The sequence below is a fragment of the Colias croceus genome, chromosome 17 (genome assembly GCF_905220415.1).
Source record: "Colias croceus chromosome 17, ilColCroc2.1".
Lineage (NCBI taxonomy): Eukaryota > Metazoa > Arthropoda > Insecta > Lepidoptera > Pieridae > Colias > Colias croceus.
Genome location: NC_059553.1, coordinates 8,977,734 through 8,994,583, shown reverse-complemented (window position 1 = coordinate 8,994,583; position 16,850 = coordinate 8,977,734). Strand labels below are relative to the sequence as shown.

General features: G+C 32.3%; 1 protein-coding gene across 1 annotated transcript; it reads right to left on the bottom strand.

Annotated features, from left to right (window-relative positions):
- Positions 1 to 242: 242 nt before the first annotated feature.
- Positions 243 to 8,972, bottom strand: LOC123699086 (cuticle protein 3-like). The gene is made up of 4 exons (XM_045645954.1): positions 8,854 to 8,972; positions 7,187 to 7,382; positions 4,244 to 4,471; positions 243 to 403 (listed from the first exon to the last, which is right to left on the bottom strand). The coding sequence occupies exons 1-4, from the start codon at positions 8,860 to 8,862 to the stop codon at positions 303 to 305; spliced, it is 534 nt and encodes a 177-aa protein (XP_045501910.1). The 5' UTR covers positions 8,863 to 8,972; the 3' UTR covers positions 243 to 302.
- Between the last annotated feature and the right edge of the window lie 7,878 nt (positions 8,973 to 16,850).

The window sequence follows — 16,850 nt, the reverse complement described above, 5'->3', positions numbered from 1 at the left end:
CAAACATACAAACATACAGGTGAAGCTAATATAAAGCGTGTAAAAAAGATACGTTCCTCGAAAACTTTTAATATTGTCCGCTTGGCAAGCTAAGTAATTAACACAGTATATTGAATTATTTTTTTCTGCTAAGCAATAATAGCCTTATACTAATTAGATTTGTAGATGAAGTTTTTGTAGAGACAGCAAAATGTAGTGCATTTTTAAATGAAGTAGAGTTGAACAAAAATTAAACACAAAAATACTGAAAAAATACAACTTTATTCATAACATAAGATATATGACTATATATGGCACAATGGTTAGAATCTGTATGGTCGGTACACGGGGGTGACGTATCTCTGAGGGGTGTAGGTTCGAGCCGCGAACACACCCGAGTCGTACTTGCCTTCGTGGTAGCTGCCTGTAAATAAAATAAATAAAGTAGGTTATAACATGATAATAATCTATCGCAAAAATAAACTCCAATGGGTAGAACCAATTATATATCAGCAGTTATTAATATATTCTGGAATCCATTAAATATCTCTATTTTTTCAATGTACGAAGTTTATAAACCACACAAACAAAAAAATAAATAACAATATGTTTTTCATACCCGTTTTACTTTATATTTTAGGTTTTATGGCATTCAAATGCTTTATAAATATAAATTTATAAAGAATAGAAAAAACTTTTACTTTGTTCAAACAGTCAAAAATACTTTTTACTTAGACATTATATTTAAATGAGATTATTGATTTTATTTGTTATTAAGAATGTACCTACTGAGAGTTAAATTATCACAGGTATTATTTAAGACAAAAGAAAAATGTATACCAAAAGTAATTGATTTTTTCTAAATTCTACATTAACATTCTTCATCTTCTTATATTTGCAAGCTAGCAACCAAATTGCAAGCTAGAACACAAAAGCATAAAAAGGTGTGCTAAACTCATAAATAGTAACAAACTTGTAATAAATTTAGGTTTATGATAACAAAAAGCTAACAACCAAGGCGGTCGGGTTCAAATAAAGTTACATATAATTACGACATAGTTCAAACTACTTTGATGAGATTTAAATATCAGGTGTATGCCATTAATTATGAGCATCTATCAATTTTACAACCTTCACTAATTCAGTGCCTCAGGCTGCATAGGGCTGTCAAAATATAATAATTCTAAGGTTCATTAACGCATTTTGTTTTTCAATAGCAATGCTGTTTTGCAGAGTAGTCATTAATTATTATTTTTATAAGATGCCATTGATAGAACTATTCGGAAAATTAACTCAAGATAAAGAAGTAGTCTTTAATAACTATGTGAGTTGTTTACATAATATGTATTTATTTATGTATTACTACTGATGATTAATAAAATAAGTCTGGTAGTTCTAATATTTATCCATCGCACAATAAGTTTCTATATTTAGGTAAAAACGTACTGAAAATGTTAGTTAATTTATCTTTGTAATAAAAACTTGTTGTATTTAAATTCATATAAAAATCAATCAAACATGTAAATGGCAACCCTAGCATCTATAACCATATTAGTAACGCTGGTGATATTATCTGGTAGGTAATTTTAAATATTGTGTAAACGAATCTTCCAGAAATGGTAGTCTAAAAAGCAAATTATCAATTTATTTTAACAACATATGCTTCTGAAATCTAAGGTTATGGTGATTAAAGTTAAAGTTAATCGTAGTTTAGTTACTGTTAAATTAAATAGACCTACAATAATTAATATATAATATTTTATAATTTACGCATTCTTTATGGTTATTTAATTGGTAGGAAGGAATTATATTTGGTAGCTGTGGCCGTTAACGTTTTGTAGACTTGCTAACTGCTAAACGAACTTAGTTGAGTTTTGATTTAAAGAAAAGCTATTAGTTAGCAGTAAGATATTAGAATAATAAAAAAACTTGTGGGTTGTCTAGGGACACCCAGATGGAACGAAGTTTTAAGTGAGAGAGCGAAACATGCGCACAATTATAGCAAAAAGTGTCGTGACAACTTTTCGTCTTAATATTTTCCGCCTAGCCCCCTTTAGAAACGCGCGATAATGAACTTCGTTCCAATAAAATATGGGTATTTGGTAAAAAACTATCACGGATTACAAAATATAGGTAAACGAAAATGCAGCGCATACAGAATAGTAAAGCAAATTCGATACAAGTCCGTATTTTTTGTTGTACGCAAACACCATAACAACAATGAACTAGTTTTATGTCCCGATAAATCAACGGCCAACGCCCACGCGAAAAAATTAATTATTTACATAAAAACTTAATTGATAATACGCCCATTGTCAATGAATATAGTTTATTTCCTTCAAAATATTAATATATATTCAGAAATCCTTGATAAATGTAATTAAAGCCCACAGATTATCTTTGAAAAAAGAGCATTGTATAATTTAAAATCAAAACCTATTCAAGTAGCAGCTAGACTTACTCTCGCGCTCTCGATTACTCGATTACTGCTGATAAATTTTGAAAACTCCATTAAGTTATGTTTAGTCGTTATTGTGTGATAGATAATCAAATGTATCTTAAAAGATATGATTATTTTTTAAGTACTGAATTTTTCTATTGTTTTTAAATGCAAAATTTAACTTCGTATCATGCATTTCTTAGTACAAATGCATCTAGTTTTCAATTTTATGAACATTCACAAGTCTCTCTACTCGATTACACCTTGTTGACATTAAAACCATAAAAAGCCTATATCTATATTTCAACATCGCCATTTCGAAATAATGTTAAATGAGTTAGAGCCTAATGAATACAAAAAATTATTTATTTGACACATCATCAAACACATCCTTGTTTTAACAATTTTGTCATAAATTATTATATGCATAATATTATTAAGTAACTGTCCATGGAGGTGATATATTATGATTATTTACGGGTAATTATATTTATAGAGAAACTAGCTTTCCGCCCGCGGCTTCGCCCGCGTTTTCATAGAAAACCCCGCATAGTTCCCTTTCCCGTGGGATTTCCGGGATAAAACCTATCCTATCTCTCAAGTTGGATCAAACTGCACATGGTGTGTGAATTTTATTATAATCGGTTAAGTGGTTTAGGAGTCCATTGAGGACAAACATTGTGACACGAGATTTATATATATTAAGAAGATAATTATGTAACATATTAAAATTAAATCGTGTATGTATATTTTTACATTTAAAAGAAAAAGAGCTTGGCGAAGAATTAAAGAAAACACTTTTTCGATTTTATCAATCAATGTTACTTATATTAAGATATAAGTAGGTAAGTTCAATCAAGTGTAAATATTTTGAGTCGATTTCTTTCATTGTTATCAACTGGGTTATATTTATAAGTGAAAAATCATACAAATTACGGTGGGATGAAAATTAACTAAATCACATAAGTTATTTTCTCTCTGTCTCGCTTTTAAAAAATAATCTGCGCATATACGCTTTGCGTGCGTAGGCATGAAAAGTCGCGACGTATTACGTAATTTAAAATAATTAAGATTAGTCATTTCAGGGCATGTTATTCTATATGTGATTTGTGTTGAAATTGTTTTGAATCTTTATCAAGCTCTAGATCCCTATTAAAGGTTAAAGCTGCAAATTAAAAAGCAACTTTACTCAAGTATTCGTAAAAGCTAACTCGTAAAAGCTCTTCTTAAAAGCATAATAAAAAGCTTACAAACATAATAAATGCGAAAATTCACGTTACAACGGATAAATATTATGATATGATTTTATGTCTGGTATGATTAAGATTGAGTTACAATGGTTTATGATTTTTGATATCACTGTAATATGGTTAGGAGGCTAGATAGTGATATAAGTAATTTGCAACTTTTTATCTCGATGAAACATCTCATTCAAATGTATTTTCTTTGATAATGCGTGCTATGTAGATCGCATAAAGATAGTCATTGTAGTTAGATATTACAAGTATCTATAAATTAATAAATTTTGAAACAAACTTTTTTATTTTTAAATATGTTGTACAATTCTCTGGTTGCTTATCTTCTGGTGAATATTATCATTTTTAAATGATTTGGTACATATTATAACGTATCATATTTCGTATGCATTAGAACAATGTATCTATTTTGTTTTATACAGCGCCGGACACGAATTTAAGATCCCACGGACCAAGTCTTATATACCTAGTGTCTAGTGCCAACAAATCTTGCTTATTTTTTTTTAATGATACTCCTAGATACTATTCCACGTTTATTAAAATTAATACTATTATTTATTTCTCTTACCATCATCAAAGATACCATTCGCTTCATCTCTTGCGTTCTCCTGGAGTGCTTTGGCGATCGCCTCGGGCACGGGAGGAGGTGTGGGTATATGCGCACCCTGGGCCTGGAAACCGTTAGCATCAGCAGTGTATCTGATACTGTAGACCTGGCCATCATCACCGGTGTAGGAGTAGCCGCCTTGCGCTTGGATACCGTTGTTTTCAACGCCTGTTTCTTCCGCTTGGATACCTGGAATGGGGTTGTGTTGTGTTAGAATAATGTTTGGAAGAGTTGTCTATGGAAATGTATTGGAAATTAAATATAGAACATATTATGGAAGGTAATATTCAGTGCGTTGGCTTTTAGAATGGCAGGTACTTTATCCATAAAATAGGTTTTATATATTCATAGGTTAACAATTGGATAGTATTTATAAACAAAAATATTATTTTTCAAATCGATAAATACCTACTTCAACTCAAATTAATTTATAAGTCCATTTTCATTAATTATTGAAGTGAAAACTTCTCTAGCGGCGTTGGGTATAAAATCTTAAACTCGCGTCAGGACACGTGACCTGATTTTTTTAGCCCTTATATTCCATGCGTAAGACGGATACCATTCCAAAATATCAAACATGCTGAACGTTAATAATCAAGTTTTCACTTCTGCCGGCACTCCCGGAGTGCAACCCGTCTTTTTTTTATAAAACAATTTCCATGTTTTCAATAGTTAACGCATGAGTAATAACTAAAGAGCATTTGAATTATTAATTTTATGGCATAATATTATATTTATAACCGGAAATTATCTTCATATTATAATAACCACAAAATAATAATTAGATAATAAAGCTATAAATCTAAATCAATATTTTTATTAATTAACATAATACGACATATTATGTTATCGTTTGTATAGTGCCTAATAAAATAAATATTTAAGTGACTGCTTAAGCCTGATTCCCACGACATGTTTGCTTCACAAACCCGACCGCGCCACACCATACCACATGCCATGGGAATCGGCGCGCTTGTGGTTGTTTGACGATGTTTGCCGACGCATGTGCTATCCATCGGAAGTCGGTAAGATCAAAGGTGCGCGCTTGGCGCGGTGCGACGGCGTTGGTCGACGTCCGTTGGGGCTTGCCGTCTGTAGCGCGTCATTGTTCGGAACCGTACGATAATTATTATTATCGTACAAATACGTCATCTCTTCAACGAGCTGTAATATTTTTATTTATACATAGTTATGTATTATGTATCATATATGATATGTATGTATGTAAGTATATATGTGTATGTATGTGTATTTATAGCATGTATTTATAGATATTGTTTTTACTTATTTATTTATTATTAGGTATCTATTTTTATATATATATATACGTATATAATATGTATATGTACATATTTTTTTTTCTCCTTTTAAATCAAACACCACCCATCTAATTTTAATTAACTTAACGTATCACTTAACATCTTGTAATGACCCACAGATTAGGTATTAGTAGGAATGACCGTCCACCGTGCTCGCCAGTGCTTGCCATACGCAGACATGCCGTGGGAACGCTCAGTTCAAATCGCGACGGACGGCGACATGCGCTTGTCGTCTGCCGATGCTTGTGAAGCAGACATGCCGTGGGAACCCACCTTTATACTTGTACTGCTTAGCTTGCTGTTACCGACTTTGCGCGGGAGAAGCGTAACAAAGAAAAGAAATAAATAAACAAAATATAAAGGTAGGTTCCCACGGCATGTTTGCTTCACAAGCATTGGCAGACGACAAGCGCTTGTCGCCATCCGTCGCGATTTGAACTGAGCGTTCCCACGGCATGTGTGCGTATGGCAAGCACTGGCGAGCACGGTGGACGGTCATTCCTACTAATACCTAATCTGTGGGTCATTACAAGATGTTAAGTGATACGTTAAACTATGTATAAATAAAAATATTACAGCTCGTTGAAGAGATGACGTATTTGTACGATAATTATCGTACGGTTCCGAACAATGACGCGCTACAGACGGCAAGCCCCGACGGACGTCGACCAACACCGTCGCACCGCGCCAAGCGCGCACCTTTGATCTTACCGACTTCCGATGGATAGCACATGCGTCGGCAAACATTGGCAAACGACCACAAGCGCGCCGATTCCCATGGCATGTGGTATGGTGTGGCGCGGTCGGGTTTGTGAAGCAAACATGTCGTGGGAATCAGGCTTAAAAATACGTGTGGCACTCGGGGACTGCCGCGGTAAAGCTATTGCATAGCATGCCTTCAAGCCACACCTCCGTGCCGTCGGAGTGGGGAGCGTGAGGTTTTTCGTTACGCAATTTCTGGAGTCGTTCCCCGCGCTCAAGGCCCGCGATAGAAGCTATGCAATAGCTTAAAAATTAATATCCCCTTTTTAATTATTAGGTAGAACAAATTATTCAGTGTCATTCTATTTCCACTTCAGTATCAATTACATACAATGAAAGTACATTAATCGATCATGAATACACAGACATGCAAGATTTGAAAAATAGTTCGCGCAAAATAGATTATTTTTTGATTGAATGTTCTAATTTCATAAATAAGCTCGAACATATCTGCTAGGAACTTTGAAATACATAGATATACAAATTAATAGTTTCGATAATATTAATTTGTAAATGCATATTGTTTTAAGCTCATTAAAAAGCTCCTGGCTTCTCTCTAGTCTCGATATATCTCGTTTTATGTTTAAAAAGTTATTATTATATATATTTAAAAAGTTATTATTGTCATTTTACTCATTATTATCTGCACTAGTGACGGAATAATCGCACGTGCACACTTAACGATTACACCCTGTATACTGTATAGCTTATACTTTATAACAATCAGGGAACAAGTACAATGTTCAAATCCAACGCTAAAAGAATCCTTGAAATAACTCCAGTAGTTCCCGAGATTACATTATTAGTATGATCAAAATCTTACCATTTTCAGTATCATAAGCGAAGTGGTATCCATTTTCATTGGCATCGGAGACCGATCTCAAGATGGCGGCATTCTTCTCCAACGAAGCCCTGGGCCTCTCTACATAGTACTGTCTGTATTGGGGCTGGTTGTAGTTCTGAGTGAAGGGGGGGAGGGCCCCAGCAGCACACAGGCTGATGATGGATGCGATGATGAGCTGGAATTTTAGTATAGTAATAAGTTAGGAGGATACAATAATATACTAATATTATAAAGCTGAAGAGTTTGTATATTTGTTTGTTTGAACGGGCTAATCTCAGGAACTATTGGTCCGATTTGAAAAATTATTTCGGTGTTAGATAGCCCATTTATCGATTTCTATATAATATCATCACGCTAAGACCAACAGAAGCGAAGCAATGCGGGTGAACCGCGGAGCAAAGCTAGTTATTTTATATCAAAAAAACTCAACTACCTTTAAATTGTCAGAACTAAATCGAATTTGACCACATCAACTTCGGATTTTGATGTGTTTTCAATAGATAGAGTAAGATTTTAATGTATATTATAATTTGGTAAGTTTGGTAAGTTTTTGGCGGATATGAAAGCTATTAGGTAGATAAGAAGCCATGATGAGAAGAAATAAAACAAGCTTTATTACCACAAAAACTAAAGTAAATTAGCTCAGAAAATATGACATTTTGCAAGACAAGACAAGCTTTTTGTGCATGTGCACACAAATTAAATTTATATTATTAAACTAAATACTTGTTTGATTACGTTTAGAAACTAAATTTTTAGTGAATTAATGCTATTATTTTTAAAATAAGCGAAATTATTAAAGCTCGTGAAGCTCGCTGACTATTTAAACAATTCATGCCGAATGAAGTTCTACCAATAAGTACCACTATAAACTATAACTTATAATAACATGCAATTACTGACTACTCAATATTTTTGACGTCATCTAGTAGATAAATAGCTTGTTAGAGATAAGGATAAACGTTAAGCTTCATCCATAATCTATATTATAAAATATCTAAACTGACATAATAATAACTAAATTAAGCCACTCAAAAGCTTGCATTTTTTTCAATTTTAATAAATAAATAAAATCTCTGTATTAAACTCACTTTCGTGTAATAATAATTGTGAGTTTGTTTCACACCTTAATTATTAAGATGTCACTTTTTCAATGAGATCCGCGAAACTATTTAGTTGGTTATTTATTTTTAACAGCCTGTATGATATAATGATGTTATCATATAAATAAAATTTTAGCATAAATTATAATTATAAAATAATATCATTGTAATAAAATGTATAGTAATTAGTAATAATAAAGGCATATTTTAAGCGGTTACACTCCTGAATTTGCGCATATGTAGAGAAAAGCGTTAAAATAACAGCATCTTAATGTATTTGAACGTGAAAATTATACGAATTTGATAACAATATAAACAACAATAAATAGCTATGCATAGTAAATATTGAAATGAGGAAGTGAATTCTAATTTAGGATAATTGAGTAATCGAAAGGTCCACAATGATCAATACTATTATAAAAGCTATACAATAAAATAACAATCGATTTTTACGAATCCGTTGTTAAGCTTGAACCTTTCACTTGAATAAAAGGTTTTTGCGAACTTCGTGATAAAAATACTTTAATAATAGGTCAAACGTACCAACTGCATGTTGACTGTTCTGGTAATTCTTCACGAATGATGATTCGAACATCTTGTCTAGTTTATATAGTAGGTGTTTCTGATAGCTTCAGTGTCAAGGTCGAAATGTAGGATTTCCAGATTATTACCACCCAACACCCAGGTGGCACACTCCCACGGAAACCTTTCACCCAAATGTAGCTCGTAACACAATTGAGTTAAGACACCAATTCCCATGCTATGCTTTACGTTCGAACGCATAGATGGTGTAGGATGTAACAATTGTTGAATACGCAGGCTGTTTTAGATTACTTAATTCGTTCACCGAATTTTCGCCTTTTTTAACTAGAGCTTTAGGTGAATTTTGCTATATGTTATTAATGTGAATTAGCGTGATTAGTTTAGTTTTTAACGATCAAGTTAATGTGGTAGAGCAATGTTTATGGATAGAGTGTACGCTCCGATGGTCTGAATGAAGTTTTGTATGCAATAAGCTATTTTATTGGCAATTAATGTAACATTTGGTTAATTTTATGTATCGTTATTTTCACAACAACTTAGTTTTTTTTTTTCTAAATGAATATGGTATGAGGCATTTTTTTTTTGTAGTTGCGAATTTAGTGACAACTATTCGGATGCACATTTCGAAGTCTCTTAAACAATTATATGAGACTAAAATACTACAAATACATCGAAATCAAAGCCTACATTAATTATTTAGCTACTTATTGTTTACTTAAGCAGGAACAAAATTTTATTGCATTTTTTATTTATTTATTAATTGCGTATAAATGCAATAAAAGTGATGAAGCAGATGTTTAAAATACGCTACCTAAAAGAGAAACTGCTTTTACGGAAAGGCTTTCAAGGTAAATTCGCCTAAAGAATGAAACTGAATTTTGTATGTGTAGGAAGCGTATGTATGGAAAAACTGGGTTTATACGAAAGCGAACCTAATAAAGGTACATATTAATATGTTTTATATATGTTAATGGCTTTTTTGGGTAAATATCTTACAAAACTTGTAGAGCAATATTATGTGAGTAGAATTATTTATCAGCAGTAATAGCTTTCGAAAAATACAGTACTCATATTATAAAAAAATTTTCAAGAGCCAAGAGCAATAATTATAATAATGGGGATTATAATATTAATATTGAATTAACTTCTTGAAACAATAATGCTATTCTATAAAATCAAGACAAGCCCCAGACAAGCAAATAGACGCATGGAGTACCTATATATAACTTTTTTTACTTACTTTTAGAAGAATAAAATTATTCTTTGAAATGCCTTGTGAAATTTCACTTTATCAACATTATGAATAGAACGCATTTCCAAAAATAGCTGAAAGCTCTCATATATAGGAATAAAATAATAATGTGCAGCTTTTGCAACATTTTTCAGTGCTATTTCGCTCCTATTGGCTGTAGAGTGATGTTTTATATAAAGTTTATAGACTTTTGAGCCTAGAATATTATCAATTAGTATAGAATATTATATTATTAACACGTTCACTGCGGCACAGAAATATCTGTACTTTCCATTACTGCGTTACGGGTCGTTTTAAACCTTGTCCTCTACCAGAGATTGTGGCGGCACGAGGCATATTAAACCCCACCGCCCGTAGGAGACCAAAATCGTTTTTTTGGCGCCAAATAAGACAAAGTGTAAGGCTTTTGTCGTGATTATTATTAACAATGAGTTCATTAACCTAAATCTACCGTCGCCCGTGGTTAGATTAGTTAGTTTAGATTCTAGGGGTAAAATAAAATGTGGGGTCTGATGTACCCCATACCGCACTGAACAATAGCAGTTTTTCATATAATTTAGTGATGGGAAAAGAAATATCGATTTTATTTAATTGTATTTATTTATCAAACTTATGGATGTTATAAATTTATAAAGAATAGAAATGGATATATGGATGTATTTCATTAAAACAGGCCAAACAATAATATTGTTTGCATCCAGTGCATTCTGTGAGAATTTTCTTTACCTTTTTCGGCCTCACGATTTGTTAAGAAGGTGCGGAGTTTTTCGTAACATCCTACACATCTACTCTTCTTTGATCCCTTTAAGAGATGATGTGCCTTGTTTGTTGGCTTGTTGACTTGGGCAAGAGTTAAATTTTGATGAGCCATACACCGATTGCCGGGTGTTTTGGATTTGCCGCTAGTTGATTCAATGAACAAACACACTAATAGTAATCATGATTATCAACCTATTTGAAGAAAGTTACTCAACATGTCACATTCACGATTCTATTAACGATATTTATTATAACGAGTAATTAGGATCTTTGAAAATTACCTGTATCCACATTCAAGTCCTTCTTTGTAAAAGCTTCAATAAGTTGTTCCACAAATAGTCTCGAATGCGTTGCACAACACTAACCGCGTGAAGCTAGCTTAGGGTGCGGTACGAGGTGCGTGGTGGTACGAGGTGTTCGCAACCTCGTTCCGCACTGTGTTAGAATTTTTAATTGTTCAGTGCGGCACGAGGTCTAAGAAACCCGGTATTAAGGTCGGTATACCATTGAACTAGGAATCAATAGCACATCTCAGATATATAGATATCACTTTCCTACACTGAACCAGATGGAAGTTATGCCTCCCGCACGACAGAGAAGTTTAAGTTTTTTCCTACCGCTATAACGACGCGACACGGACAGGGTGTTTCAAGCCCTGTTTCGCAGCTAACGTGTTAATAGTTTAAATTTTTCAGGCAGATATCGGGCATCGAACTTTATAAAACAACTAGCCGCTTAGGTACCCAGTTTTGCCCGGTTTTCAACGATACAAAAATAATGTCCTATTTATACTACTAAATATTTTAGCTTTTGTTACGGAGAAATATTTCACAAGCGGATCACTAGTTTTGAAGATCATCCTTACATATACACACATTTTAACTCTTTTCCTTATTAGTATAATTAAATTAAGGGGTTGGTGTATTTTAATTAAATATATCAATGTTAATTATACAAATAAGCCGTGGGTAGTGTTTTATGTCAAGGTGCGATTCCTACACTAAAAATATTTGTGTACCTAATGATTATTTGATGTTTTTTCCGTTCAAATTTACATATAAACATCGTATTTGATCTGCGATCTATTAGTATATTTTACTCAAAAGATTAAGAATAATGATATCTTAGATTTTTGGCCAAAATCTTATACTTAGCATATGCATATTGTCGCTTAGCGCATTTCGCGTGATCGTTTTCTTTTTTTTTTTCGCTGAAATTCATTGATCATAAATGAAAATGAATGTTAAATTGATCATAATTAAAATGAATGAATGATGAGTAAAGTACAGAGTTAAAGTTTAATGATGTTTAAGAATACGAACAACAATATTTTCTTATTAAATTACATCTTATAAAAAATTCAAAATAGTCATGTTTTTATAAGCTTTTCGTGACAAATTTGTAACTTTTATTTCATACAGCCTAATAAGAAAATGACAGATATTATTTTAAAACATATTTTTATTATATTTTAACACTTACAAAATTGTGTAAAATCGCAAAAAGCAAAAAGTACTTATATACGAATAAATTTTTTCGTTGTTTATGCGTTTTAGTTTCATATTCAAATTCGTTTAATTCATTAACAAAGCTGTGTTAAATACCTTTTCGTACTTTTTAATAATCTTTATACAGTAGGTAGATATTTTATTGTTCCTTATATGTTTAACCTAATATCTGAATCATATATATTTCTATATACAATAATATACTGAATAGACCGATAAATTTCGATTTATGTTATGAATTTTGACAGCAACGGCATTATGCCGAAATGTCGAAGTTTTTAAAATACCATTGTATCTATTGTTGCAAAACAGACAAGCATGTGTTGCGCCTGAGGGTTCCGTAATTATGTGTTAAATTGATGCCTACTTAAAAAATAAACTATACCTAGTATTTAATAAAATAAATATGTATCTAAATAGCCTTGTTATGTCGAATAATATTTTGTGATGAAATTATTTTTAATTTTATCACTATGGTTCAAAGATGTTTACCTAGGAATTTTTAATTTTTAAGATTTGTAAAAATTGAATGATTTCAATATTAATCATGACTGATCACTGAAGCTACTGCATTTTATACCTATTTGTCTTCGTTTTATACAACTTATTCTGTTCAGGCTTTTGCTGTTTGAAAAAGATTTTCCCTTAAATTTGTTTTCAATACGATCTTCATGTGGTTGTTAGTCAATCTTGAGTTCCTTTGCCTTCTAAAGACTACACGACTCCCTGTTATACATTTGTTCCTTTACAATATCTATAAGTTACTAGCTGTGCTCCGCGGTTTCACCCGCATTGCTCCGCTCCTGTTGGTCTTAGCGTGATGATATATAGCCTATAGCCTTCCTTGATAAATGGGCTATCTAACACCGAAATAATTTTTCAAATCGGAGCAGCAGTTCCTGAGATTAGCGGGTTAAAATAAACAAACTCTTCAGCTATAGGCTGGTTGCAGAGCTTGACCGACCATCAGTGCGTACGTCAGTCGCGCTTATCATAATATGTATGGAAATTCATAAAACCGTTCATAGACCAGACCGACCGTACGCACGCGTATTGTCATGCGCATTAGTGTCATAGTCATACAATTGTTGATGCGTATCGTCAGGACCGACGGTACGCACTGACGGTCGGTCAAGCTCTGAAACCAGCCTTATAATATTAGTAAATAGATTAAAGAAATCATAATACAGAACCCTAATACTTATTATTTTATACCACTCATATTAGATGATGCTTTTACTCTATATATGGCTAGATGAATGTTTTTATATGCAAAATTTTGTCAAGGTGAGATGCATTCTTTACGTATGACTCGCGATCAATTCTTATTATATCTTAATACGTGGTAGTAAACGATAATTCGGCAATAAAATACATTTATTTAATAGATCTGAATTCTGAATAGCTGGTATTGATTTATGTCTTATCTAAACTTATTATGAGCAGCAGTACCTATTCCAAATTATTCCAATATTGTTCATTTATTAATAAGTAAACGAAATTCCAGAACTATCAATTTAGAAGTGTGGTATACGTAATTAGTATTCGATGAAACAGTAATTTCTAATCACACAATAAGTTGATCGAATTCTCTAAATGAATAGAATAGAATAGAAGAATAGACCCAACACCGAAAGTTTTTTATTAATTTGACATAATTTTATATTGAATAACACAACTTTTTCCGTTGTGGAAGTATTCCGTCCCTTTTGACTACAAACGTGATGGAATAGGAAATGCAATCTGTATAGTTATATGCAGTATGCATTTTTCTTAATAGAGATTAGAATCTAGAGCTTTAATTATGGTGTACATAATACAGATTGGCTGCAGTAGCCCAAGTAGACTTTCTCACTCAGGTCATTAATGAGCTCTTTGAAGAAGAAGGCAATATTAGACAAATATAACATAATGATGTAATAAAGTCCAAACCACACGAATCAATAGCACATTAATGTGCCAGCTAATCTCATCCATTGTGCCGCCCACGCCTGTGTCAAGGAGATCTGAATCATTTAGGAAGCTGTATAAAACAAAAGCTGACCTTGGAGAAAGAGATGTTTTAAATATTTCGGCCGTGATAATATTGTAAACAATGAAAGTCGACTTGAAGTTGGGTGCGTGCATTTGCAAGTCAAATATAATGTACTAATGAATTTGTGTGCAATAGTTTGGTAGAGTGGATCCTATTTCTAGACATTTTCTTCAATGTTATCTTTATAATATCTAGGTACTATTTTGGTGGATATCTTCACCTGGCTATACCGGGTGTAATCGTTAAGTATATACAGGCGATTAATCAATCACTATAACAGATATCATAAAACGTTGAACTCTGTGGTTGAACTGATATTAAAAGTACTTTATCTAAGGAAAAAAAAAATGACAATATATTTTTTAAAAAATAACGGGAAATATCCAAAAAGTTTATATTAAACACTCCCACGTGTAGCTTTACTTTCTACCTACCATTTCTTAAATTTATCTTAAAATATATCCGAAATGTTAGAGATGCTAATTATCTAACACTAGATTTCCGCCCGCGGCTTCGCCCGCGTTTGCAAAGGAAAACCCGCATAGTTCCCGTTCCCGTGGGATTTCCGGGATAAAAACTATCCTATGTGTTAATCCAAGTTACCCTCTATATGTGTGCTAAATTTCATTGTTATCGGTTCAGTAGTTTTTACGTGAAAGAGTAACAAACATCCATACATCCATACAAACTTTCGCATTTGTAATATTAGTAGGATTTTATTTATTACACAAAGACAATTTAATCACTGTTAATATCTCCGTCTAGGCTTTCCCTGGCCTCGTGATGACCCTGCAGATTATTTGTCAACCAACGATAAAGATCTTCAAAGAAAGAAAAAGCGGAAGAGAAAATAGAATATTTTAAAAACTTACATTACGGCCTGTACCCTCATAGAAGCCACATATTATCAAGATATAATACACATACATAATTTATGAGCTGATGATAAGAAAAAGACATAAGTTATTAGAATTTCCAAAATGTTGCCAATATTCTTATGTAACACACATAATTTCTAAGCAAATGCACATATTATAATATCTACGTATAACAATATAATACGCATAACTTACTTACCTTGCTTAATATCATTTATTTAAAGGGCACGATGATTTCTCACGTCATATCATCCTTTAAATTTTAACACCTCATTGAATAATGATTCCTACAAAACATATTCTGTAAATTTATATTTACTCTCCCATAATTTATTCCCTTACTTATATTACAATAATATCTGTAGACTTGTTGTCATTATTTTTAGATGATTGATTAATAAAATCACACAATAAATTAAAACATGTTAAAGCTCGAATAATAACATTTACAACTTGTTATATCCCGCGACTGCAGCCACAAAATATTACTATTATACATACAACTGTAATATTTTTAACGTAGTCATTGAAATGTGTTCAGTAATTTATCCAATTACAAAATTGCCGCATATTTTTATCTGTATTTGTTTAACGAATATTTGAGTATTAAAAAAAACTTTTGTATAGACCCAAATAATTATGATCCTTTCTCATTCTACTTTCATACATTCAAAAACTACTGAACCGATTTGTCTAAAATTTCGTTTGCAGGTAGATTATATCCAGGAACAAGCGAACGAGCAACGGTTTGTTGATTTAAAGTAAATTGCACACTAAAGTAATTTATTACTCAATAGTAAATATGCACTTACGTGACTATTTACTGAACACATATTAAATTAATTAACTTCGCCTTTCTGTGGGCGGTTAATTTTCATAACAATGAAGGAAATATCCTACTATTTAAGACAAGTTAGACAGACAGACAAATTGTTATAGTGATGAGATTTACATTATTCATGAGGAGCTTACGTTGTTCGAAGGTTTGCGTAAAACCTTGGAAACTTTGAGGTAAAGTTTTATAGTAATGACTATACAAAATATACCGTTAGCTTTCCATATTAGAGAAAATATTATTCTCTACATAATATTTTAAAACAAATTATTCATTTTTCATGTTAAAAAGTGCATAAAAGCTATATTGGAAGAGTTTGGTTACAAGCACTATGACAGAAGTTATGTATTATAAACTATACTAGCCACTTGCCTGCTTGGCTTAATTTGGTTTAAAAATTGGCCTATGTTGCACGGTAAAAATGTAGCTTTCTAATCCTAAAATAAAATGCAAAAATCAGTTTAGTTCTTTTTATAAAGATAAAAGTATAAAATTATAAAGACCATGTGTGTTATTTTAATTTGTTTTGTTTGATGTCGTAATATCATTTGACGCCTGTGGTATGTTGTTTTTAAACAACAGTGGCGCTAGCCGTCAACTTGTCAATCTGACATTTACAAGTCAGATGTAGGTTTTTGGGTTAGGCCATTAGAGGATATAAGCTTCTTGGTTAGGCCGCGTTTCCATCTGCAAGAAAACTTCGACAAGAAATGTCCGACAGTCTGCTGAC